We start from the raw sequence: 27310 nt of genomic DNA, 5'->3' as shown, positions 1-27310 counted from the left end.
GCCGCGGGGCCTTCCATCCCCTTGCGGGGGCTGTGCGTGTCGTTTGCCTCGGTAGGGGTCGAGCTGCCTGTCCGTGGATGAGGGGGGAAGAGAGGGGAAGTTTTGTTGCCTCCATCACAGTGAGGGGGTGTTTGGAGTCACTGTGATGGATGTTTGTGTTGGGGTCGGGTGTCCTGTGTTTTTTTTCTTTTTTGCTGTGTTTTGTGTGACTGCTGAAATTTCGTTCGGTGTAAAAAGCCGAGTGACAATAAAGTGTTGTTATGTTATGTTATGTTATGTTATGTTATGTTATGTTATGTTATTCACTCCATTCTTCCATTTTAAACATACCTCACACAACTATCAGTCTTTCTATGTTTCTTGCCAGACTACTTTTATATTCTATTTTGCTTTTCTTCATCAATTTCTTTTCCTCCTTTGCTGATTTCCTTTTTTTTGTCTTGTGTTTTGCAATCTTTTTATTTTTTAATCTTTTTGAAAAGTTATGTGAAATGTATGTAGAAGTTATGCATAATTTGATTTTGTGCTTTTGCCTGATTGAATGTGCCTGTGATGCTGCTCCAAGCAAAATGTTCTCTGTATCTGTACCTCACTGTAGTTGTCCAGATGATAATAAACTCAACTTGACTTGAGTTTCAAAATGCTCTAATTCTCAGACCAATTACTATTTCTTGCACCTTTATAATCTTCTTACTTTGATGAAATACGGTCTTTAAATTCTCTCATCAGTCATGGCTAAATCATTTTATTGTGCCTAACAAGAAACCTTTTATTCAGAAGTTGTACTTCATTTCTTTAGATAGTAATCATTTATCCATCACATATTTCAATACATTCCTCTGATCAACCACAGCCAACTTTCCTCATATCTTCTCCATTGCTCTCTTTGTTTAGATTTAAGTTCCACTTTTGTATTCAACCAAATCACTTTTCAAATTTGATTTATAATTATATCGCAATATGGTACGATGTGCCTCATGCCCACCTAATTCCCCTACCAAAGATCCACTGAAAAAATGGCTCTTGTGAAATATGACTGCACGCCTTTTGTCATTTTCACTCCCCTCCTGGCTCCCCCTTTAAAGCTTGAAACCAATCAAGAGTGGAATGACATTTTGCTACACAATTGCAATTAAAGGCAATATAACCTGGACAAAAACGTGGATTTTTGAGAGGAATTAGTATCCCAATGGATTTCACCATCTCTCCCTGTTGCAGCCTTAAATTAGAAAGACTGCTGAGTTGGGAAACTATTCAGTTCTCTTCTATTTGAGCAACACTTCCATGCCCTACTTGGCACCAAGTAAAATATTCAAGACATTTGTCTAAAAACAAGTCTGAAGAAGGGTCTCGACCCAAATCGTTGCCTGCACATTCCCTCCTCAAATGCTGCCCTGCCCCGTTGAGTTCCTCCAGCATTTTGCATTTTGATGAAAATTCCAACATCTGCACTCTCCTGATTCTCCAAAAACCGTGATTCCTCTGCAAGTGTTACATGGGCCATTAAAGCTGATAAATAAGGTTTTTTTTTATATCAAAGATACACTTTCCATTTGAGCTGATCATTGATGATAATTGGCAACATTAAACAAATGCACATTTTACCATGTTAGGTTCCAAAAACTTACTTTCCCAGAGCAAAACATTCCAATTTCACAGTGGATCCTTTTGCTGCAAAAACTATTTCTGGAAAACGCACTTCAATCTTAGGTTCATATTCACCCATTACCCCTGCGAAGATATAATATAAGCAAGGCATGATCATTCCTTTCCGATTCCTGAACACACATTCAATGTTAGTTTTGTCCTTGCTAGCAATTTTTATGCATAATTAATTATGAGCAGAAATACCAGTGTTGCTTAATGATGCCTCTTCAATTTGCAGCAGACTAATAATTATAAAAAATAGTCTCAGAATGAAATGTGAAGCAGATCGAATCATTCAATTAAATATCAATGTAAGCACATAATTGCAGCCCATTTTTAACCATAGTCAATTTATCGAGTGCTTCACTCGTTCTATAATTTTATTGTTAGACTTTCTGGTTAATTCCCTCCAATTGTATCACAATTTCCATGTCACAAATTCACATAAGAGTGTAGGACATTTAAAATGACAAATTGTGTTAACAGTTTCACCTTCCATTTTCAGAATATTAGTGCTATCATGAAAAATGTACTTCAGGCTCCAATTACTTTCTTCAATGGCAATAACAGAAAATGGGTTTGAGAGAATGAAGTGTTCAATCACATGTAAAGGTTCTTAAAAGATGCTGAAAATCAGGACAAATTTAATTATTGAAACTGCAGGATTCCTTACAATATCTCCCTGAAAATTGCCCTCAAGTTATATTTGCTGTGCTAACTGCAACATTTTATTTCTATATATGAATGATTTAGTTATAATTTTTGTATTTCATCTTTCATTCCTTGGTTTCCGACGCACTGACTGCTGTGAATATTATTCATTTTACTACGTTTTAAAGCAACAATTTCACTCACTACTGAAGCCTGTTGGTTTGGAAAAAGCTTAGCGGGTTTTGATGCGATAATCCTTCATGATCCGAAAAGCTGTTGTCTCAGAGGAAACAAGGTCATCTCCCCATTTCCATGAAACTCATGAAAATATGGATCTATGTTCCACCACTGGGATGTAAAGTCCAAGCAGCACATGGGGAATTGGCTGCTCTGCGTCTTACATGGGGAACTGATCTCTCACTGGGATATTGGAGCTGGTAACAGGTTCATTGACATCCAACTCCCAAATGTGAAGTTGTCTGCTTAGAAAAAAGCAGATTACATTCAATGTCTCAGTTAATCAGAGAGATAAATGAATTGGAAGCATGTTAAACAAAAAGAGAACATTTAAAAGCCTTAGGCCATGAATCTGCCAGAGTAAGGAATGCAATATTTGCTCGAGCAAAGGCATGAGAGCATTTTGCACAACTTATGCTCCAATACTTGGCAATTAAACATCGAGCAAGCATTGGCATACTGAGTAAAAACATGCCATCATGAAAAGTTTGATCTCGTTCCAAGCTCTGCTTATATTCCCCTCTAACCAGACAGCGTCTCAACCTTTTATCATTCCTGGATTAATTCCTAGGTCCTGCATGGATGGCACAGTGGGTAGAGCTGCTATTTCACAACATCAGAGACCCGGGTTCGAATCTGACCCCTGGTGCTGTCTGTGTGGTGTTTGCACGTTCTCCCTGTGCCTGCGTGGATTTACTCCGGGTGCTCTGGTTTATTCCCACATGAGAAAGTGTGAGAACATGGAACTAGTGTGAACAGATGAACGACGGTCAGTGTGGATTCGGTATCAGCAGAAAAGCATATTGCATCTGATCAGCGAAAGTCGTGGCAGGATCTGATGGAATCCATGGATATGACACACAATAGCAAGAAGGCTCGGGCCACTCTCAATCGGATTAACAAGGTCCCAAAGAAGACCAAGTCACTCCATACTGACCAGCCTACTGCTAATCAAGTACCACAACAACTCCTACTCAATGGCAAAACTGACTCACCAGTGACAAAGCAGAAACCCCAGCGGTGCTGTGAAGGTAACTCTGATAACCCACAACTGTGTCAACCTTTCACAATGAAAGAACTCGCTGCTGTTTTTGCACAGCCAAAATAGGTAAAGCTGCAGGCCTGGATAACATCATGTGCTGTTACCTTTATATTTTTTGTCGATATATAGTTATCCTATTGGACATGAGAGTCGTGTGCTGTTCCAACTTCTTATCAACAATATGTGGTCACAGATAATCAGCAATATCCACATATATCAATAATTTAGACAACCAGTAAATGGCTTACATATGCAACCTAACAAATAGACCATTACGTCTTGCATTTGTAAAGAACTTGCAGGCAAAGAAGCAAACAAAAAGTATTTTCAAATAAAGAGATTCACCAGCAAATTATTTATCTAATGCCATAGTCAAGGGATTATTACAATATTTTCATTTGAATTAAGCCATTAGTGGGAGTATACCTTCAATGTGGCATTGCATTTCAGAGCGTTTTGTTGCTGAATTTTGGACAGCAGAAGTTCAGGAAGAAAGTGCGCCATTGCCTTCTGAAGGTTACATTTAGGGACAGGCAATAAATGCTGACCTTGGCACTAACATCAATAAAATTAATGAAAAACTCCATTTGAACTTTGTCTTTGATTATTTTAAATGCATGATACTAAATAAATTACGTTCTTCCATGCTTCCCACAAACGTAAGAAATAACTATTGTAAAATAACTATAATGCATGTAAACTTTTAGAAGGGGAAAATTAATTGGGTGCCAAAAATTTGGATCAATAGTTTTTTACAGCATTATGAAGATGAAATAAATGTACTACTTTGAGGTCAAATCACACCAATTATTAAGTTTCTGTTGACCACAAGATGTCGCCATTTTCGATCTAATGCTGCTTTTTGGATGGTGGAGGAGAAGTTGGACTATATTGCCTCGGGGGAGAGCAACTCTGACGTGTTCCACCCCTGAAAATCACTGTCCCTACACACATGCTGCTGCTCATCCCTGGCATCTCCCCAACCAACCCTAATGCCAACTCCTCAATCCAACTTCTGAGACTTGTGCCCGCCTCCCAGATTCTCACATTCCTCATGCTGCTGCCAATGGCTCCTCCTGCACCTATTTTCTATGTTTCTATGTTTTCACATCTCTCCATCGGCCTTCTTAACCCCAAAGCAAATGCCAGACTCATCTTTTTATCCCCCCACTTTGAAAGGTCCATGTCCTCTTTCCTACTTGTCAGTTAATTTTATTGGTGTCAAGGTCAGCAATTCTTGTCAAGTAATGGGCCATTGCCCCATCCTAAAGGGGAGCAAAGCATCACAGTTTCCAACACTACTCCCGCCACCACCCCCCCCCCCCCCCCTTCCACCTCAACTTCCCAACAGAAGAATACAGTGTCAGTTGCATATATCTCAGGCTATATACCCAGGCATAACTGTATGACCCGATAACATTTTTAGGCCTCTTCATCATAAATTGTGCATAAATCATGCTTTTGTCCATTCTGTAAACAAAATGGAACTATCATGACAAACACTAACATCACAGAGGGGGAGTAAAAGTTCTAGTGAGGGTAGTTGGCCAACCGGGGGGGTCCAAGAGGAGGGGGTCCGCTGGAGATGGGAGAAGGGTACATCACTGGGGGGTGAGGAATCCTTCCCATGGAAAAAGGCTCCGAGGCAGAGGGGATGGAAGAGGAGCTCCATGTCATGGCGGTCCCGGAACTCATTGATGTGGGGGTGGAGGGGAACAAAGGTGAGGCCTCTGCTGAGGACAGACTGTTCGGTGTCTGAAAGGGGGAGGTCAGGGGGGATGGTGAACACCCGGCAATTGTGGGGGTTGGGGTCGGATGAAGGCAGGGGGGGTAGGCGGAGGTGGAGGGAATGTATGGTGAGGGGGTGGTGGGTTACCCGAAACGTCACCCATTCCTTCTCTCCTGAGATGCTGCCTGACCTGCTGAGTTACTCCAGCATCTTGTGAACAAACACTAACATCTTACATTGGGCCACCAGTCAGATTCTACACCATATTTATGACTTGAAATGAAACTTACCATCAGTCCGCAGTACCAAGGGAGTGGGTGGGCTCAGAACTCTTTTATTAGTTACTGTGTTCTCTATCTCGCAGATGTAAGCACCCACGTCTGAAACCTCCACTTTTGATATGTATAAGTTACCAGTTATTTGAGACACGAAGCGATGATTGTCTTGCTCCACAAAAGTTGGAAATTGATTAAATATCCAAGCATACTTCAGTTCTGTAAAAACAAAGTACATATTGCCAATATCAGTGCATTTGCTTTATCTGTCAGATTCAAGCATTCAAGAAATAAAGTGAGGTGTTGTCGTTAAGTCTAAAAAAACACACTCGGAACAAGTTAATGTAGAACAACCTTCTGAAAACTTATTTCGCTGATGGTCTCCTCGGCATTTTTCCTCATCCTGTTCTTTGAGGCTGGCGAACACACATTATCACAAGAACGATCAAAATCTTTATGAGCAACAAATCTTGCCACTCATAGAAACATAGAAAATAGGTGCAGGAGTAGGCCATTCGTCCCTTCGAGCCTGCACCGCCATTCAATATGATCATGGCTGATCATCCAACTCAGTATCCCGTACCTGCCATCTCTCCATACCCCCTGATCCCTTTAGCCACAAGGGCCACATCTAACTCCCTCTTAAATATAGCCAATGAACTGGCCTCAACTACCTTCTGTGGCAGAGAATTCCACAGATTCACCACTCTCTGTGTGGAAAAAAAACGTTCTCATCTCGGTCCTAAAAGGCTTATCCTTATCCTTAAACTGTGACCCCTTGTTCTGGACTTCCCCAACAATGGGAATAATCTTCCTGCATCTAGCCTGTCCAACCCCTTAAGAATTTTGTAAGCTTCTATAAGATCCCCCCTCACTCATGTTCAAAAAAGACTCAGGGGCTCTTGTCACCTTTGTGGAACAGATCAGTTTGGCATGGAACAGTGTATCTCAACTAAGATGTTCCACAAAATGGTCAATGGGGCCTTCAAACCAAATCATTATAAAGCATCTCTCTCAACAAGCCAATTGGTCTGTCCCAAACGAAGCCGCAAGAATCTGTTTCAGATAATGGGCCACAATTTCTTTCATCCCAATTTGAAAGATTTATGCACACCACTGGTATAATAAACACATTTGCATCTCTAATAACACCTTGCCTCAAATAAGGAAACAAAATGTTTGAGTCAAAATTTGAAGAAGGCACTTGAAAAAAGCGATCATGAAGGGCAGAATAAATGTATCCACAGAAGACAGCCAGTGGGGGTTTGCTATTAGCACACAGGAAAACAAAACATTTGAGGCATTCATGAGTCATAGGTTCAGGACAAAGCACATAAACATGGCAGAGTCGAGAATGAGAAGCTGGATCAAACAAAGCATTTGTAATCAAGCTGAATTTTTTTTTTAAATGTAAGGGGCTGAAAAGGTTTGATGTTAAGGTTCTGGCAGAAGATGGCCAGGAGTTAAGAACCATTGATAAATGTGCTATCTTCATCAACTTCTTTCGTAACAAGAGGAGTTGAGTATAGGAGCAAAGAGGTCCTTCTACAGTTGAGACCGCACCTGGAGTACTGTGTGCAGTTTTGGTCTCCAAATTTGAGGAAGGATATTCTTGCTATTGAGGGCGTGCAGCGTAGGTTCACTAGGTTAATTCCCGGAATGGCGGGACTGTCGTATGTTGAAAGGTTGGAGCAATTAGGCTTGTATACACTGGAATTTAGAAGGATGAGGGGGGATCTTATTGAAACATATAAGATAATTAGGGGATTGGACACATTAGAGGCAGGAAACATGTTCCCAATGTTGGGGGAGTCCAGAACAAGGGGCCACAGTTTAAGAATAAGGGGTAGGCCATTTAGAACGGAGATGAGGAAGAACTTTTTCAGTCAGAGAGTGGTGAAGGTGTGGAATTCTCTGCCTCAGAAGGCAGTGGAGGCCAGTTCGTTGGTTGCTTTCAAGAGAGAGCTGGATAGAGCTCTTAAGGATAGCGGAGTGAGGGGGTATGGGGAGAAGGCAGGAACGGGGTACTGATTGAGTGTGATCAGCCATGATCACATTGAATGGCGGTGCTGGCTCGAAGGGCTGAATGGCCTACTCCTGCACCTATTGTCTATTGTCTATTGTTTATTGTTACCACCTCAAAAAATATCAAATTAGTCAGACAATCTTTGCTTCACAAATCTCTGCCGGCCATTCTTTTCAAAATGCTGATTAATGCCATTCTTTTTAAATATCTTTAAATCATATTTCTGTATCGTGTTAATCTTGCAGGTCTGTAGTTATTCAGGTTATCCTTTCAACTTTTTTGAAACCACAGTATCACATCAACTTTCTTCCAGGCCCCAGCACCTGGAATGGCTGAGATGATTGGATAATGAAAGTTGGAGGTTGCGTTTTTCTGTTCTTGATTCTCTCACCCGTGTGTGGCAAGAATAATTGCAGACAAATTGATATATTTTTACTGGGAAACCTAGGTTACAAATGTAACCCAGTTTAACTAGAGTCGTACAATTGTACAGCGCAGAAATAAGACTTGAGGCCCATCTCAGCCAGGCCGACCAAGCCAACTATTGAGCTAGTCACAATTGTCCCCCACCTGGCACGCACCTATCCATGCACCTGTTCAAGTGCCTTGATTGTATCTCAGAATTGTATTTGCTTCTATCACTTCCTTTGTCAGCTTGTTCCATGTATGCACCACCCTCTATGTGGAATTACCCCTCAGGTCCCTTTTAAACATTTCCCCTCTCACCATAAACCAATGCCCTCAACCTTTAGGCTCCCCGACACTGGGATAAACAGTGTGACCATTCACCTCAGCTGCCCATTCCATAAACCTCCATAAAGCTACCCCTCAGCCTCGAAGGCTGCAGGGATAAAAGATCCAGCTCAAGATCCCTCCAGACCCGATAAAATTCTGGTAAATCTTTAAGCAACATGGCCAATGTTTTGCTTCAAACTGGGCAAAATCTGCACATTCATGAATGAAAGATGTTCAGGCTCTATAGCAATGACCAGCACCTCAGAGAATAACACAAGACAGTCCTGAAACATACTTAATTTGCCCACTTTAAAGATACAGAATGCTCCCTACGACCTCAGGAACACTAAATAAATTTACAAGTACATTACAGTTCCAGCAAAGTCCATGTATTTTATTGCATTCCCTTTCCACAAGCGGAAAGGTTGGCAGACAAATAAAGAATTCATCCCTCTAAAGCACAGCACATTAATAATTCAAACCCTCCCAAATTGGATATCTCTCTAATTTATCACTCAGAATTCTTCCCGAGAGAAAAAATACTGGTGGGTATCAGGGCTATAGTTCTCAACAGCACGACCCCATGTTGCATGAAGCTGAGATGCCCATGCTGTGTTTGGCATGTTGGATGGTCTGGTTGTAAGAACGAGATAAACAAGAAAGACAGTAAGGAATTCTGTGAGACTGTGTAAGAGATGGAAAGATATGTGCAAATGTTTTCTTTGTTTGCGTTTGGAAGTAAATACCTGGAGGCTGAAAATAGGTGTAGGAGTAGGCCATTAGGTACTTCGAGCAAGAACCACCATTCAACATGATCATGGCTGATCATCCAAAATCAGTACCCTGCTCCTACTTTCTCCCCATATCCCTTGATTCCGTTAGCGCTAAGAGCTATATATAACTCTCTCTTGAAAACATCCAGTGAATTGGCCTCCACTGCCATCTGTGGCAGAGAATTCCACAGATTCACGACTCTGATAGTTTTTCCTCATTTCAGTCCAAAATGGCCTACCCCTTATTCTTAATCTGTGACCCTGGTTCTGGACTCCCCCATCATCGGGAACATTTTTCCTGCATCGTGCCTGTCCAATGAAGAATTTTATATGTTTCTTTAAGATTTATATGTTTCTGTAAGAATATATATTTCAACAAAATTACACTCATAATTTCACCAGAATACCAACTAGTTGGAAGCTTGTCAGAGTTGTACATAAAGATAGTTATAAGAGTAGCTGGAGGACATCAACTCGCTTGAAGTGCGGAATGTCAGTAGCAATGGAACATGATGAAAAAGGAACAAAGAATATCATCAGGAAGGTCAACCAATTTGGATCATATTGACTTCCACCAATGGTCCCCACTAGAAACAAAGCTGTTGAGCCTTTGAAACTGAAGAAAGTATGTCGAGAAATGTAAAAATCTTAGACTTACTAACATGGAAGTTGCATGTGTTGAAGTACATGGAAAGTTTGTGGACTACAGCAGAGAACAACATTTAGCAGGCTACTTTACACTTGTCAGGTTAATTGGAGTATCAGTGATACTGTTTGCAAGAGAAATACCGTTGAGGTTTCAGCTAAACTCTACACAAGAGAGATACACTCAAGATTTGCCTTTTTCTTCCCATCTTTGTAAATTAAAAAAATGGATAGCACCGAGAAAATCCTTGAACTTTTCAACCAATGCATTAATTTTTAAGTGGTCAATGTAGCTAAGTTACAATGACGTACTTTTAGCTTTATGTATTGTCAACAGTGCTGCAATATCCATAGGAAAAGAAAGTGACCCGGGCAAAGGACATATTGCAAATAATGGAGTTTGTGAGCCCAGAATACAGAGACTGAACCTTTTGACTATGATGAAAGTCTACGACTTATGCAATTCAAACTATCGTGAATTGCACTTAAGAAAATAAGCAGTGAAGTGGCCTTCAATTGTTTGTGATTTACATTATTGATCAGGAGGAGGAAACAAAATGGTAGGTTTCCAAGTGTAATGATGAAACACAAATATGTAAAAAGGCACTTCATTTAGTTTAGAGATATAGCATGGAAACAGTCTCTTTAGCTCATCGAATCCACGCCGACCATCTATCACCCGTTCACAGTGGTTCTGTTATCCTACTTTCTCAGCCATTCCCACCACACCAGAGGCAATTTACAAAGGCCAGTTCGCCGACAAACCGCATGTCATTTGGATGAGGGAGAAAACCGAAGCGCCTGGAGGAAACTCACATGGTCACAGCGCGAACCTGCAAACTCCACACAGATAGCACCCGAGGTTAGGATTGAACCTGCGTCTCTGGTGCTGTGAATCAGCAGCTCCACCAGCTATGCTACTGTTCTGCAACTGTGTTATGATGAGAGCATTGAGGTTCTGCAACAGGATACAATGAGTGAGAGGGTGAAAGCCTGGCAAATAGATTCTAATAAGTAGTGAAGAAGGCAAACAGCATCATGGCCTTTATTTCAAAGGTGTTGCAGTTTAAAAATAAGCTGTTCGGCTTGTACAGGATGTTGGTAAGGCCTTTCCTGAAACACTGAGCACAGATTTGGTCTCCTTTCTACAAGAGGATTTAGTAACAATGCAAATAGTCCAAAGGAGATTAACCAGGTCATAAGTGATAGGAGTAGAATTAGGCCAATCGGCCCATCAAGTCTACTCCACCATTCAATCATGACTCCCTCCTAAGCCCATTCTCCTGCCTTCTTCCCATAACCTCTGACACCTGGCTAACTCCTGAGAGAGTAGTCCTCTCAAGGAATGCAATTCCTTGGAGTTTAAAATAATGAGGAGTGACTTTATTCATACATGCAAGATGCAAAGGTATCTGACAAAGTGGATGTTGGCCATTTTTACTTGTGGAGAAGTCACAAACAAGGAGACATTATTGCACGATAAGGGACCAGTCATTTACAACTGGTGTGAGTAGAAATTTCTTCACACAGAGGGTGTAAGATTTGAGAAGTTTTCCCTCATTCTGAAAGCAACACCAAACCAAAGAGCTGCAGTTTGGACATTTTAAACGGGAGACTGGGGCTGATAGCGGAGAAAGGCTGCGGTCAGTTTACCAAGGGATGTCACAATCCGTGGGTCCTAAGATGGCCGCAGGACCTCGTGACCAGCCACAAAAGCAAAAACCTTACAGCCCAGTCTCTAGGTTTCTGCAAAGCCACGGCCAGAACAATGGATGGGTATTGGCCATGCAGAAACCTGTGAAACCAGGTCGAAGTCCAGACACTGGGGCGCTGACATCAGCATACTCACAATGCCCCAAGCCGACCTACACAGTTAATCTCGTTAAGGGGGCACAATAGCCCATAGAAAACTACCTGGTAGGTGATGGGAAACCAGTTAAACCCATCACCTCGCAACGAAATACCAATTAACACCGTCTGGCCATCCCCGGTACCCCCGGACATAAGCGCAGATCAGAGAGAAAACTCAATACATATATTTTAAACAAAGAGATCCCAAGATCTGGCGGGAGATAGGACGGGTCAGAATAGTATAACTGGCCACGACTTTTGGGTTTTAAACTCAAGTCAAACGGATGCAAGAGGAAGAAAAGACAGGCAAGAAGAAGCGAAGTGCAAGAGAGAGGAACCGGCACGCAACTCGAGAAGAAATACTGCAAGAAAACCTGCAAGGAACGCAAGAAACGGAAGGAAGAAACTCAGGGGACAAGCACGACCCTCACGGAAAGCAGCGGAGAAGCAGCACGAACAGCCAGTAACCCCAGTAATAGCCCCATGGTGAGCATGTACCCCGATCCTGCATATCCTGGACATAGTTTAGTGTAGAGGGGAGGGTGGTTTGAATAAACGTGGGTGTGTAAAGGAATATGTGTTGGTCAATTTTGCGATATGTCGTACGTTCCCCATCTTACAGTCGTGTATATGTCTTGTAGAACTGTGCGTTTTAGAATTCAGAGTAAAAGGTATTCATGTATATGTCTTGTAGAACTGTGCGTTTTATGATTCATAGTCAAAAGTATTCATGTAATTCGGTATGTGTCTTATAGATATGTCTTATAGAACTGTATAAGTATTCATGGACAATAGTCCCAAGCGCTCAATAAAAGCCTTTTCCATTTAAACCCTGGTCTTCAAATCTGGTCTGGTTGAGTTTTTTTCTGCACTATCAACGCTCCTGCATCTAAGTCCAGTGTCTAGAACCGTAAGGGGTGAGTGGGTCGAACCACTCACGGGGAACCAGTGTGCGCGGCCTGGTCAAGGGATCAGAGCAAGGCACGGGGACCTTAGGTCGGGCGAAAGCTCGGCGCAGAAACCCCTTACAAGGGTATTGAATGCCAGAACGCTCTGTCCCAGAGGGCACTGGAAGCTAGATCAGTAGAACATTTTTAAGGTGAAGAAAGATAAATATTTGAATAATTGAAAAACTAAGTGCTGTGAGGAACGGCACAGAAGGAGACTTAAGACCAGCCTGAGTCTGAAGATGGGTCCAAACCCAAAACATCCCCTCCTGAGATGCTGCTTGACCCACTGAGTTACTCCAGCACTATTTAAAACCAGAATCTGCAGTTCCTTGTGTCACAAGATCAGCTGAGATCACATTTAATGGCGGGACAGGCTTCAGGGGACTACTGCTTCTATTTCCTTATGTTTCTGTGACTGTGAGTGAATGGATCAAAGACCACTCCGCTAAACGTTACCAAAGAACAAATCTGATCATTAACAGAATAAAAAGTGCAATATTCCTGATTGTTGGAAACATACAACTTCAAAAGTTCCATGTGCTTTTTGTGAATGTAATTTAGGGCCAGGAATTGTTTTGTATCAAGCAAAGACCCAAAATGCTGGACTAATTCAGCTGGTCAGTCAGCATCCCTAGAGAACGTGGGTAGGTGGTGTTTCGGGGCAGAACCCTTTTTCAGACTGATTGTCGGGCTAGGGTTAAGAAAGCTAGAAGAGTGTTGGGGCAACTCATGTTTTGTATCAAACCTGCCTAAAAACAGGTACCAGTTTTGTTAATCTGCTTACTAAGATATAGAGGTATTTGTTAGGATTGTTAATAGCTGCACTGTAGACAGCCACTTGTCTATGTAATGGCCAGTTTGCAATTTCTAGTCTGCAGAAGAAAACACATAAATGACAGAACGAGTTCTCTTTTTATAGTTTTTTAACAATTACTTTGTGGATAATATTTATAAAAATATGAAGTAACTGGAAACAATTCAACACCAATGAAAAATGCTTAAGGAGGGAAGTTACCTCTGTGAACCACTCCATAGATCATGGGGTGATCACTTATCACAGGTGAACCAAAGCTTGTTGAATTCAGCAATACATGGACAGAATAAAAAACCTCCATTGACACAATTGTATCATTTAACATGCTAGAAGATGCAAGGTTGAGAGATACAACTTTAATAATGCACTAAGATAAATAGGGAATGGAAATTCGGTTGGATCATAACCTGAGATAACGTCATTTTGTTGTACTAAAAACAATTTATTTTCCTTTCAACAAATTCCAAAAGACCTTAATATTTCATTAGCTCACAGGGTAAACATTTTAGGTGTATTAATTGCCAAACTGACACATCATAGTGTCTTCTTTCTGATGAAGTGCATAGAATGTAACTTAAGATTTCAATTACTTTCTTCTTAATAATACTGTTACTGTGCATCAGACCGCTGTGGAGACCAAGCCAATGGGTATTTATAACCCAAAGATCGACAGATTCTTGATTAGTAAGGGCATCAGGGGTTGTGGGGAGAAGGCAGGAGAATGGGGTTGAGAGGGAAAGACAATGAATGGTGGACTTGGAGGGCCGAAAAGGCCTGTTTCCGGCTGTATATATATGATGATATGATAATGGCAGAGTAGACTTGATGGGCTGAATGGCCTAATTCTGTTTCCCCTTTTCCAATGTGACATATAGACTGCTGCCTTCACTGGGGGACATGTAGCTCCCTAGATGTCAACAATGATGGCATCCAACTGGCTAAGCTGATGGACATAATGAAGAATTCTGACAACAAATCAGGAAATATAATATATGATAAATTATGACTATTTACACATTTTAATTAAATGAATTAAAATTAGTGCATAAAAATGCTTTTCACCAAGTAGTTTTTTTTTTAGTATTAGTGAGATTTTGATATTATTCTTCTGAAGCGATTTAGAGTCATAGAGTAATACAGCGTGGAAACAGGCCCTTAGGGCCAACTTGCCCACACTGGCCAACACCCTAGTCCCACCTGCCTGCATTTGGCCCATATTCCTCCAAACCTATCCTATGCATGTACCTGTCTAACTGTTTTTTAAAGGTTGGGGTAGACCCTGCCTCAACTGCCACCTGAGGAGGTGACTGGAGGAGACTCACTGTGACGGATGTTTCTTTTTGTTTTGTGTTGGTTGTGATTGTGTGTAAAATTGTTTATTTTTATTGCTCTATTGCTGGACTGTGGGTGACCTTTCATTTCACTGCACATCTTGTATGTGTATGTGACAAATAAACTTGACTTGACTTGACTTGTGTGAAAAAGTTACCCCTCAAATTCCCATTAAATCTTTTCCCCTTCGCCTTAAACTTATGTCCTCTGGACCTCGATTCCTCTAGTCTGGGCAAGGGACTGTGAATCTACCTGATCTATTCCTCTCATGATTTTATACACCTCCATATTTTTCAGGACCAGAGAAGTTGTTCAGAATTGATTAAAAACTCAGTGACATGCCATTCTAACAGTATAGTACTTTTAATAGATTTTACACTGAAAATAAGCTGTTGGAGTTAGTGAATGGTTTTCCATTGGTTGCATTGGCATCACCTGCAATAGTTTATTTTGTGGAGGTGCAGAATATCACCAAAGCCAACTTTAGCATTTCAATGACTAACTGCACTGGTGTAGATGTCGGAATTTCCCATCTTTTCACAAGCTCTTAACAGGGATGCTGACAAGTATAACCTTCATTATTAACAGAAAAAAGAATCAGCTTTCTCTTAAAGGTGGACAGAGGAAACATTTTAGACTTTAGGGATACAGCGTGGAAACAGGCCCTTCAGCACGATTGATCAGCGATTACCCCATATACTACAATCTAGAGAAAATTTACAGTTTTATCAAGTCTGTTAACCTACAAACTTGTACGTCTTTGGAGTGTGGGAGGAAACCGGAGCACCCGGAGAAAACCCATGCGGTCACAGGGGCACGTACAAACTCCGTACAGACAGCCGCTGTAGTCAGGATTGAACCTGGCGCTGTGAGGCAGCATCTCTACTGCTGCACCACTGCGCTGCCCCCAAATTGTTTTTTCTTTCTCATCTTTCATGTTCTGCATGACATGTTACAGCTACTTTTAGGCAGCAGTCTATTCTTTCTTGCCTCTATTTACATGAAAGCCTAAGCATTATCCTGCTTTTCCATTTCAAATCTGCAATTGTGCTTGTCTCTTTGCTACTTCCAGGAATGGACTCCAGCTTCCTTGAAGATGCAATTTTGAACTGACGACTGCAAGCACCAACTCAGAGAAAGATAAAGTGCAACACATCATGAATCATTGAGCATATGGTTGCAGGAGGTATGATATGAGATAACATGTCAAATGTGACAGCATGATGATTAATGTAATCATGTTAAAAAACAAAGATTTGCAATCATACACTGCATTTCATGACCTTTACACATTTTCATTTGAGATCAAATCAACATTACGATGTAGCAAATGTCACAATTGATTTGTGCCCAATAAGCTTCCTGAAATAGCTGTGTAATAATGACTGTATCGTCAATTTTTAATTCATTAAGGAAGGAATAATCTCAACAATAGATAATAAGGGCTTCAGTTTTAACAACCCATCAGATAGGTAGCACTTTCTCTGTACTGCATAGAATTGACAATGTAAGCTTTTATTCTCGTCAGAATAATGTACCGTTGATTATCACATAGCCAGAGGTTGAATCCGGATTATCACATAGTCAGGATTGAATCCGGGTCTCTGGAGCTGTAAGGCAGCAACCCCTTAAGGGGGTGGCACAGTGGCGCAACAGTTGCTGCCTTACAGTGCCAGAGACCCGGATTCAATCCTGACAATGGGGGCTGCCTGTACAGAGCTTGTACCTTCTCCCTCTGGCCACTTGAGTTTTCTCCGGGTGCTCCGGTTTCCACCCGCAGTCCAAAGACATACTCCAAAGGTAAAGTAGGATAATTGGGTTATGTAAAATTGGAAATAGCTCCGAGTGTGTAGGATACTATATGGAGTAGGAAAATAACTGTAGATGCTGGTACAAATCGAAGGTGTCACAAAATGCTGGAGTAACTCAGCAGGTCAGGCAGCATCTTGGAGAGAAGGAATGGATGACGTTTCGGGTCGAGACCCTTCTTCAGACCTTCCTTCAGAATAATATATGGGGTGATCGTTGGTCGGTCTGGACTTGGTGGGCCGAAGGGCTTGGTTCTGAAAGTCTCTGGAGTGGGATTTGAACCCATAACTATCGGACCCACAGAAATATATCACAACTGCACCAAAACATATTTAATTCGTTCCGAATCCTGTCCATGACCTCAAGTTGCAGGGACAGACTAATTGTCGTAAACCAAGAAATATGGAGTGAATGTGCAACTTATCAGGGAATTTGCGATAATGACTCAAGAGCGTTGTGTTGTGTCGAGGACCTGTGTAACGCATGCAGACAATTCTGACAATCAAGATGTGTGTGTTTCACTCTTTCAGCATCAAAGTGTCATTCATTGCGATGGAGTCTCAGCGGCTGGCATCTTCCTCTGAGCTCAGACGCACAAGAGATGTTGAGCTTTCTGTAGATTTGTTTCAAATCACACAAGAAATTTGCTCATTAAGACAGAGCTTAAAAAGACTCCAGGCTAAACTTGATGCCTGACAGTTGGTTAATACTGCAGATGCTTATGCAATACATCACAGGGAGCCGTATGATCCAAACAGTACAATTGTAAAAGAGAGATGAGAGCCCTAAAATTAATTTATACATGTGTATAAGCAACTGCAGAGCTGTGAGAGATTTTAAAGTTTAATTCAAGTTTACTGCCAAGCTATTTGGTGCAGGCAACACCTAATCTAGCAGCAGAAACAAGGAACTGCAATTGCTGGTTTACAAAACAAAGGACTCAAAGTGCCGGAGTAACTCAGTAGGTCAGGCAGCGTCCCTAGAGAACAGGGAGTCTGAAGAAGAGCAGTTTGTCAACGTGCCAAAAGCCACCCAAACTGATGGTAAATCCATGTCATTTGTCAAGAGAAAATTGTGCATACCTTTTGCCCCAACTCAATTTACTATCATTTTTAATATTACTCCAATCATTAAATGAGATAGTAGAAAATGGGATTGGAATTCATCGAGTTAATTGCACAACGCATGCATGTACAATTATGTGACTGTTCTGAAATGAGGTTTATAGGCTTCAATTAAACCATTGAAGATTGGAACCATAATAAAGAGGACAGAATCTGCCACAATGCATGTTTATTGCAAACAACTGGCAATGTAATTAAATCATAGGTGGTATCCTGTCCCATTGGTTATTACATGTTAGGTGACAAGGCTCTTTTATAGGGAAAGGAGCTTTATAAAACAAATATTGTGTTCTCCTGCAATGTAAGGTGGATGATGTTAAATCCAGCCTCTTCCTTAACAGTAAACATCGTTTTCACTTGTGGGATTACTGCTTGCAGTAAAAGAAGATTAAATTTGAACAAGTGTTTACACATTTCTTATTCTGGGTCAGAAAATATTGGCATTAAGTGCAAGCTTTTCCCCCCCACAGTTTTGATACTCTTAAGTATGATGTGTGTTTTCAAAACATACATCTGTGGAGAGAGATAGCAGCAGATTTCTCACACCATTGTACATGGTGGGACATAGATGCTTTCAACAAAGTACAGGAAGGAGATTGCAAGAGGAAGTAAACACAATTTGCAGTAATCACCTGCCACATGCAAGACTTTTAATGTTAACTCTGCAGCTTTTTCATGGCATAATTTAGCGAGAGTATGCATTAAATTAAACATTATGTCCTTTATGTTGAGAAATAGGAGAAAGTAATTTGGGGATTCACCCATAATAATCACTTAAGGTTAAAGCAGAAGTGTAAGTAGCAATCTAAACAGCCGCTGAAACGGTTTCAACTTTATATCAGGTGAATTAGAATTTTAAAGTGAGTAATTTATTGTTCTGTTGATTAGAGTCTTAAATCGATGCCATCTGGAGCATGGCATTCAGATTTGAGCATTTAGCTATGGAAAAGCAGAGAGCAGATTTGCCAGAATGACAACAGCACTGAATGAATTATTCCATAAGATCAGGTTGCATAAAAGTAAAATGCAATCCATTGATTTTGAAAGGTTGAGGTTTGACATGATCAAGGTATTTATGTGACTCATGGACTCCACAGGGCAGAAGGAATCTATTTAATCTGAGTCACAAGCTTAACAATGGAGTTTGACTGCTTTTGAGTTGATCCAAGAACTGTTTTTTAAGAACTCAGAAACCACGGTGGAAATCTGGAATTCACGAGAGAATGTTGATGGAAACGTCAGAGACAATAAGCAGAAAAACAAGCTGGGGAATGGGATTCAAGGGTATCTTCTAGAAGCCTCCATAGATTCAACTGGCATCCTATGCCAGGAGCAAAATAAGAATGCTGTTCCATGGATTTCCTAGCCAAAGAATATACCATTTTGTCCAACTGGTCCACATGGTTCATACACTGCACACACCCGGCGCCACCTTGCCAATTTCCCAGTTATCATCATGATGCTCCATTCTTTTTCCTTCATATATATCTCTGGTTCTCGTTTAACTGCATCGGTGCTGTTTGTCTTAACTGTCAGGTGGCATCAAGCTCCACAGAAACGTCTCAACAACGTCTGAAAATATTTAAGGGTCGCGTTGTGGAGATAAAAGTACATTTTGGTCAGTTACACAGTCAGTGCAAATATTGAGCAAATGCATTTGAATTATAGATCAGCTAGATAGAGTCAAAGCACAGAACCAGGGCCTTTGGTCCAACCCGTCCACATCAACTAAGTGCCCATCTAAGTCTTGTTTGCCCACATTTCCTGGCTATGAACCTGTCCAAATATCTTTTAAAATTTTTATTGTATCAACCGCTTTGTCAGGCAGCTCAATCTTTATTTGCACCACCCTATCTGCGAGAAAAGGGTGCCCCCTCAGGCTCCTCTTCAATCTTTCCCCATTCACCTTAATTTTTCAATTGGCCTATATGTTCTTGATTCTCCAATCCTGGGGAAAAAAACAGTGTACATTCACCCTTTCTATGCCCCTTATGATTTTATACACCTCTATAACATCACCTCAGTCACCTGTGCTCCAAGGAATCAAGTCCGAGCTTGCACTACCTCTCCCTATAACTTAGTCCCTCCAATCCTGGCAACATCCACATAAATGTTTTCTGCACTCTTTCTAGCTTAATGGTATCTTTCCTAAAGTAGGATGACCTAAGCTGAACACAATGCTCCAAGTGCAACCTCACCAAGGTCTTGTCGAACTGCAACCTAACATCCCAACTTTTATACTACCCAATGCCCTTCCTGACAAAGGCCAGTGTGCCAAAAGCCACCTTCACCTTCCTGTGTTGCCACTTTCAGAAAACTACGTATTGTACTACTAGATCCCTCTGATCTTCAACTATTGCCAGGGTCCATCTGTTCACGGTTAAAGTCCTACCCTGGTTTGACTTTCCAAAATGGAACATCCTGCATTTAGTTGATTTGAACTCCATTTGCCATTCCTTGGCCCACTTACCCAGCTGATCACAGTCTCAAAAGATGATTGCCCTCCTTTTATTCATGCACTGTTGATAGTAATTTAGGACCAAAAGAAAATCAAAGTACATTACCAGAATAATTAAGTCCACTAGTCTTGTGGATAGTTGCCTTAAAGAAAATAGTAATTAAAATGTCAATATATAATTTAATAAATCTGTCCAGATCTACCCCAGGTCAATTTGCCTAATTTAGTTTACAAATAAGAAGCTTACTGCTGATTTACAGTATTTGCCAGCTTTAACATCGTACAAACACGATCACGTTTAAACATTCCAAACAAGTAATTGAAATTCACCAATCTGTTGCAACACAAGAGACTATCTCCAGAGCATTGTGTGTTAACTAATCCCCAAATCACATCTGAACTTGAAATTTGCATATTAATGCAATTTCTTACTCCAGATCATTAAAACATATTTAGAGGTTGAGAAAAACAAAACACAGCAGTTTTGCAGCAATAAAAAGAATATTTTTGTGCAGACTTTCAGTTGACAATTGACAATTTTCAGTTGACAATTTATCGCAATCTAATTATTTAAAATAGACTTCACACGAGAGGCCAGAACATTCTGATGACAAACGACATGTATTTTCTGCCTACCTACAAGCTTAGTATCAACCTAGTTCACTTTTCCAGATCTGAAGGTGCTAAATGTACAGTGGCAGACAGATGCCCCTTGGCTGTGCTAATTGTCAAAATACTGTAGCTAAGGACTCTGAATGCCTCTAAACAGAATACTCAAAACACTTTCAAATGTAATGTAAGAAAATAACTGCAGATGCTGGTACAAATCGAAGGTATTTATTTCACAAAATGCTGGAGTAACTCAGCAGGTCAGGCAGCATCTCAGGAGAGAAGGAATGGGTGACGTTTCGGGTCGAGACCCTTTTTCAGACTGTAATGAATCAATTAAAAATGTAATGAATCAATTGTTTATTTTAAGATCAATTGAAAACATAAAGACCCACACACACTATTTATTTTAACTGAAAAATTCATCTAAATATTCAACTTTGACTTTTACTAATCCTTCTTCCTTGCACTCACTCCAATGAAACTAAGCACAACTAGAGAAGAACATAGGAGCGGGAGCCTGCCACTGAGCCCTTTCAGCCCACTTTGCCATTCAATATGATGGTGGTTGATCTGCTCACGACCTAATTTCTTCTAGGGAGTTCTCCATAGTATCATAGTTTTAAATATTTATTTACCTATGCTTGAAATACATCCAACAATCTAGCCTCCTCAACCTTCTGTGAAGTACAGAATTCATAACCAGGCTTGTTGATGTCTCATGCCGTGGGTTCAGCAGACACAGTCCCTCGCCAAATGCTGAGAAGCAGCTGCGGGTTTGCATTCCACATCTGGACTCGACCAGACCAAGAGTGCAACACTGAAGTCCAGCTGGGAAAAATCAATAAAGAGTGCCCAAAATTCATTGGTCATGTATAAGCAAAAAACAAATTTGGGGCACATACTACTGATTGAGAATGATCAGCCATGATCACATTGAATGGCGGTGCTGGTTCGAAGGGCTGAATGCCCTCCTCCTGCACCTATTGTCTATTGTCTATTGTCTATTCTGCATATATTCTGCAATCATGTGCAGAAATACTGGAAGTTCCGATCCAATACTTAACACAATCCTAAACCCAAATTTTAGCTTCTGAGTACAGCAGTTCAGTGTGAAGGCTTTATTATTTTTTTAACAATCAGCTTTATTTTGCCCTGTACCATAACGACAATCAAACAAGAGTAATGTAAAGCTCCAAATATTCTAATCTGTTGACATCGATTAACATTGGCAAAAACTGAAAAATAAAGATAAGTCTTGTTCAGAAAGCATATTAAAATTGAACTTTTGTCTGAATATTGTGTAAGTGAACAGTCAAATTACAGAGTGGATATTTTTATCCATCTCACACATATTAGTAATGAATTGAAGAGAGCAGATGTTCAAATGTAATAAAGGCATAAGAGGTGACAGACAGAAATGGAATGCTGATCACATCATTCACTTGATGGACTCCACCCCAAATATCAGCGTCCTACATTGATTCCATAGTTACATGTGGCTTTGACAGCTGCATGGAACCCAACATCTTCAAGCCCTTGCAACAGAAGTCGGCTCACAATGAGGAATGGCCCACAAGAGACTATTTTGCCTCTGGTGATGAAACATGAAGCCCCATCCACAGAGAACCACAATGGATTGTGGCAACATATTGTCAGCATTCTTCTCAATTGTCTCTAATTATAATGACTATAGACATCTACACACAGTTGAAATACATTTAATGTATTTCTATGAAATATGCTAATATAAAATTCATGAAAGTATTATAATTTATGAAGAAATTAAGTAAGGGAGAATTTTTAAAACGCCTTTATTCAAACCAAGATCGGGCTGTCCATTTAGGACGGATATGAAGCATAATTTTCCTCTCGGTGAATTGTCAGTTTTATGAACCCTCGTTCTTAAAGGGCTGTGAAAGTAGAGTTTGAATATTTTAAGGCTGAGGGAGAGATGCACTTGATAAGCCAGGTGGGGATGAGAAGGAAGTCAAATGTTACTGGCTTGAGCCAATGCGACAACAACCAAAAGACCTATGATCCCAGTGATTGGAGAAACAGACCTGAGATGCTCAATCTTGGTCTTAAAATGTGGACTCGTTAAAGCAGCAGAGAAATGGCTAAAAATGAAGCTTGGAAAGGGACATTCAAGAAAAGTCTATTACTTTTAATATCATGACATTAAAACAAAAGAGGCTATATCTGTTTAGAAGGAGTGTTTAGAGTCAGTGAATCATAGAACATGGATCCAGGCCCTTCAGCCCAACATCCATATCTACAAAAGATGCTCCATCTAAACAAGTCCCATTTGTCGACATTTGGCCCACAATCTATTGTTCAGTATCAAACTTACAGACCGAATGGAGGTGTTCTGCAAAGCGATTACCTGATCTCTGTTCAGAGAGAAGACCATATCATGACCAGTGAATGCATTGCGTTCAATTGAGATAAATGAATTACTGCATAGCCTGTAACATTAACTCAGAGTGGAGGGAATGGAAGGGGTTCAAGGGGCGGGGTTGCATCTCATGATTTCATGAGAAGGTTGGAAGAATGGATGTAGGAATGAAGCAGGAAATTGTTCCTTTGAAATGCTAAGATGGGAGGGAAAGGGAAGATGAATTGTGTGGTGAAACCCCACTGGAGATACCTGGAATTCTCTGCCACAGAAGGCAGTGGAGGCCAATTCACAGGATGTTTTCAAGAGAGAGTTAGATATAGGTCTTCGGGCTAACGGAATCAAAGGATATGGGGAGAAAGCAGGAACTGGGTACTGATTTTGGATGATCAACCACGATTATATTTAATGGCGGTGTTGGCTCATAAGGCCGAATGGCCTAGACCTGCACATATTTTCTATGTTTCTATGTTTCTATGAATATAGAGAGAGTGGAGGAGTAAAAAGGACAGACAAGGAAAAACCAAACTTTGTTCTGGCTGGGAGGAGACACGGTGAGAACAAACAGGTAGGAAATAGAGGAGATGGAAAGCTGGAAGAGAGGAGATGCAGGACAAAGCCTGGCAGGTAATAGGTCGATAGAGGTGAGGAGGGTGTTTTAATAGGCAGATGTTCGACAAAGGCCCGAGATGAAAAGACTGAAGGTGTGAGACAAAAGATTTGAAGAGTTGCAAATTGTGAGGTTAGAGGAAGGAGTGTAGTATGCAGGGGAGGGGAAGGTGCGCTTCCAAGAGGAGCACAGTGGAGATGGGTGGGGATAGAAGAAATGGAGGGTGATATGGGGGAAGAAGGGGGAACATGGGGGGGATTGGAGAATAAACAGGTAGAATTGTTACATCCATTTAGTAATGGTTTAGAAACATAACATGATTGCTTTCCAAAGGGGTTGCTGGTTAAACTATTGAAATGTTTTTGTTTGGAGAACATGTCACCTGTGACCTCCACAATGTTTTTTAGATGGCTACATACAACAAAAAAAAGTTCAAAAATCATGAATCCTTGCCTTAAAAATAAAATCAATCTTGCTGACCTGTTGTATATTTTTTTAATATTTAGACTTTTTTACTATTCTCAGGTCAAGCAAACAAAAGAAACCTGTGGAAAAATATAATTTTAAAACCAGCAAGCATTCTTCACCTCATGCCTATTGAAATAGGAGTGTTTTATCTGTAGGAAATATTCCATCATTCGTAATATATATATATTTCCCCGTGGCTGGATATTAAGCTTAACTTGGCTCTCACACTGTACTGCCTGAAGCTCTAACCTTGAACTGAATGATTCAGCAAGATTCAGAGATAACTCCATGAAGACAGTGGCCAGACTTTCACATATGAGCCAGAGGGAGAGATGTATTTATCAGAAATAATGATAAAGTAATATTGTTCTTTTTTTTTCCCAACACCAAGCTATTGAACAGTAATCTTCTGTTTCCAAGCTATTTGTTCAAGTAGTTTAAAACTGCATCTTTATTTTTCTTCAATAACCAGATGAATGTTTTCAAGACTTCAATCACTTGAGTCGTAACTGATATTACATCCTTTCTCATCCTGACAGCTGTAATGCTTGGAAGCTGGCAGCCAAAATAAAATTATTTCAAAAAGATCTAAACGAAAAAAATGAAGAAGGTTTCATAACCAATATAGAGCAGAGAGCAGTCCTTCACAGACCCTGCAGTTTTATATGCCTAGCTAAACATCATTTTTGTCTCTGCTTCCATCACCACCCATGCCAGTTTGCTCCAGGTATCTACTACTCTCTGTGGAAAATTTGCCGCTCCCAGCTCTTTTAAATGTTCCCCCTTTCACATTAAGTTATGCATTCCAGTATTTAACATTTTCCACCCTGGAAAAATGTTTCTGACTATCTACCCTTTCAATGCCAGCGTAACAATTTTGTGGGGGAATGCCATAAATTTCTCTGAATGCAATCCAATTCCAGATTCCTTATAGAGTCCACTGCTAGACAACAAGGACTTGGCAATTGCTGTCCACTTAAGCTGAGCAATCTGCTGTTAGAACTAAAGTTATGTTAGGTCAGGTCGTCTTTCATTGATTTCAGTAGAGGAAAATAGTTGGGAGGAATTAAGATGTTAGTAGTTTTAGATTTATTTGCTTGTTAAATCCGCTAATATGACAACCCTATTAGTTTTGCAGCTGCCTGCAATCTACTGGCACATTTGTTCTAATTCCCGTTGAAGTTGATAACTTGAGTGCTTAAGAATTTTAGTTCTAATTTCTTTACTTTAAATATTTTTATTTAATAGTTACGGAAATTTAAAAAATCTTATTATGTGACAAAAACATTCATTCTTTTGATCGATTTCCTTCATCGGGCAGGGCATTGAGTATAGTCATGCTGCAGCTTTTTTGGACATTGATTGGGCCATGTTTGGGATATTGCCTGCAGTTCTGGTCACTGCATTCGGGAAGGATGTGGAGACTTTGGAGAGAGTGCAGAAGAGATTTACCAGAATGCCATCTGGATTGGAGAGTATTAACTGCAAGGAGAGGTTGGACAACCATGGGTTGTTTTTTTTCTGGAACAAAGGAGTTGAGGGGAGACTGATAGAAGCATCATTTTTGTTTCCTTAGTACCTAATCAGATGTACAGCACTTTGGTCAACGTGGGTTGTTTTTAAATGTGCTATACAAATAAAATTGACTTGACTTGACTTGATATAAAATTATGATAGGCACAGAAAGGGTAGACAGTCAGAACAATTTTCCAGTGACTGAAATGTCAAAGGTTAGGGAGACAGAGCTTTAAGGTGAGAGGGGCAAAGTTGAAAGGAAATCTGTGGGTCAAGCCTTTTTAGACAGATCATGGCGGGTGCCTGGAAAGCCGTGATGTGGTGAAGGCAGATTCAATCGTAGAGTTTAAGAAGCTTTTAGATATGCATATGTAGGGAATGGAAGAATATGAATCAAATGCAGGTAGAGGAGATTAGTTTAACATGGCATCATGTTCACCACAGACATTGTGTATCAAAAGGATTGTTCCTAAGCTGTGCTGTTCAATGGAAATAAAGAACTGCAGATGCTGGTTTATACCAAAGATAGATGCAAAGGGTCAGGCAGTACTTCTGGAGAAAAGGAATGGGTGATGTTTCGGGTCGGGACCCTTCTGAAGATCTGAAATACTCCAGCACATAGTGTCTAGGTTCTATGTGGAAACTGGTTAAATCAAGAAACATGAGCACAATGGTCAGAAAGCCATTTCCCAACAATATCTTCCATTAAAAGAGTGAATTAAAATCCTATCTGAATCATATATAAGCACAGAGGAATTAGAGGATTTTACTTTGGAGAGACTGCACGTGGAATATTGCATAAAGGTTTGAGCTCCTTATCTAAGAAAGAGCATACTTACCATGGAAAAGCAGTAAAGATTCACTGGAATGGTTTCAGGAATGGGCGGTTTGTTGGAGAAGGAAAAGTTGAGCAGACTGGGATTGTGTTCACCAGATTTTGGAAGAGACCATCTAATTGGAACACACAAAATCCGTAAAAGGCTTACCAGGTTAGATGGAGGGAGTATGTTTCCCTTAATTGTAGAGATTCAGATCAGGGACACGGTTTTGGAATAAGGGGTAGGCCATTTAGGAATGAGATGAGAACTCTCTTTCAGTGGGTGCTGGTGCTCAGTTATTACTTTTGTTCACAAAAACAGATCAATGGATTTCTGGAATCAAAGGAGATTGAGAATATTGTTGGAAAATGGCAATCCCTGTACACTAACATTATCCTACACAGACAAGGGACAATTTACAATTTTACCAATGCCAATTAACCTACAAACCTATATGTCTTTGGAGTATGGGAGGAAACTGGAGCATCCGGAGGGAACCCACGAAGGTCACAGGGAAAACGTACAAACTCCATACAGATAGCACCCTTGGTCAGGATCGAACTTGGGTTTCTGGTGCTGTAAGGCAGCAACTTTACCATTACGTCACTGTGCTGCCGTATATTGTTATGGGAAACCTGCACTGATTTATGAAATATTCTCATCATGTGTTTTATCTACATGAATCAGATTTGCAGTGAACCCCAATAAGTAGTATACAATTCGTCCCTACACGAGATTGTACTTGTACATGTTACACATGCTATGTTGCTTTCCATTATACATCTCATGCCATT

General features: G+C 40.5%; 1 protein-coding gene across 6 annotated transcripts in view; it reads right to left on the bottom strand.

Moving 5' to 3' along the window:
- LOC144601918 (contactin-4-like) overlaps positions 1-27310 on the bottom strand; it is a 1542817-nt gene that overhangs the window by 355708 nt on the left and 1159799 nt on the right. For all 6 annotated transcript variants that reach the window (XM_078414484.1, XM_078414490.1, XM_078414489.1 and 3 more), the window contains 2 exons: positions 5597-5800; positions 1629-1731 (listed from right to left, as the gene is read on the bottom strand). In XM_078414484.1, the coding sequence (XP_078270610.1) occupies positions 1629-1731; positions 5597-5800 (307 nt within the window). The remainder of the gene's footprint in view (positions 1-1628; positions 1732-5596; positions 5801-27310) is intronic.

The sequence above is a fragment of the Rhinoraja longicauda genome, chromosome 17 (genome assembly GCF_053455715.1).
Source record: "Rhinoraja longicauda isolate Sanriku21f chromosome 17, sRhiLon1.1, whole genome shotgun sequence".
NCBI classification, from domain to species: domain Eukaryota; kingdom Metazoa; phylum Chordata; class Chondrichthyes; order Rajiformes; family Arhynchobatidae; genus Rhinoraja; species Rhinoraja longicauda.
This window is presented reverse-complemented; position numbering and strand designations above follow the sequence as displayed.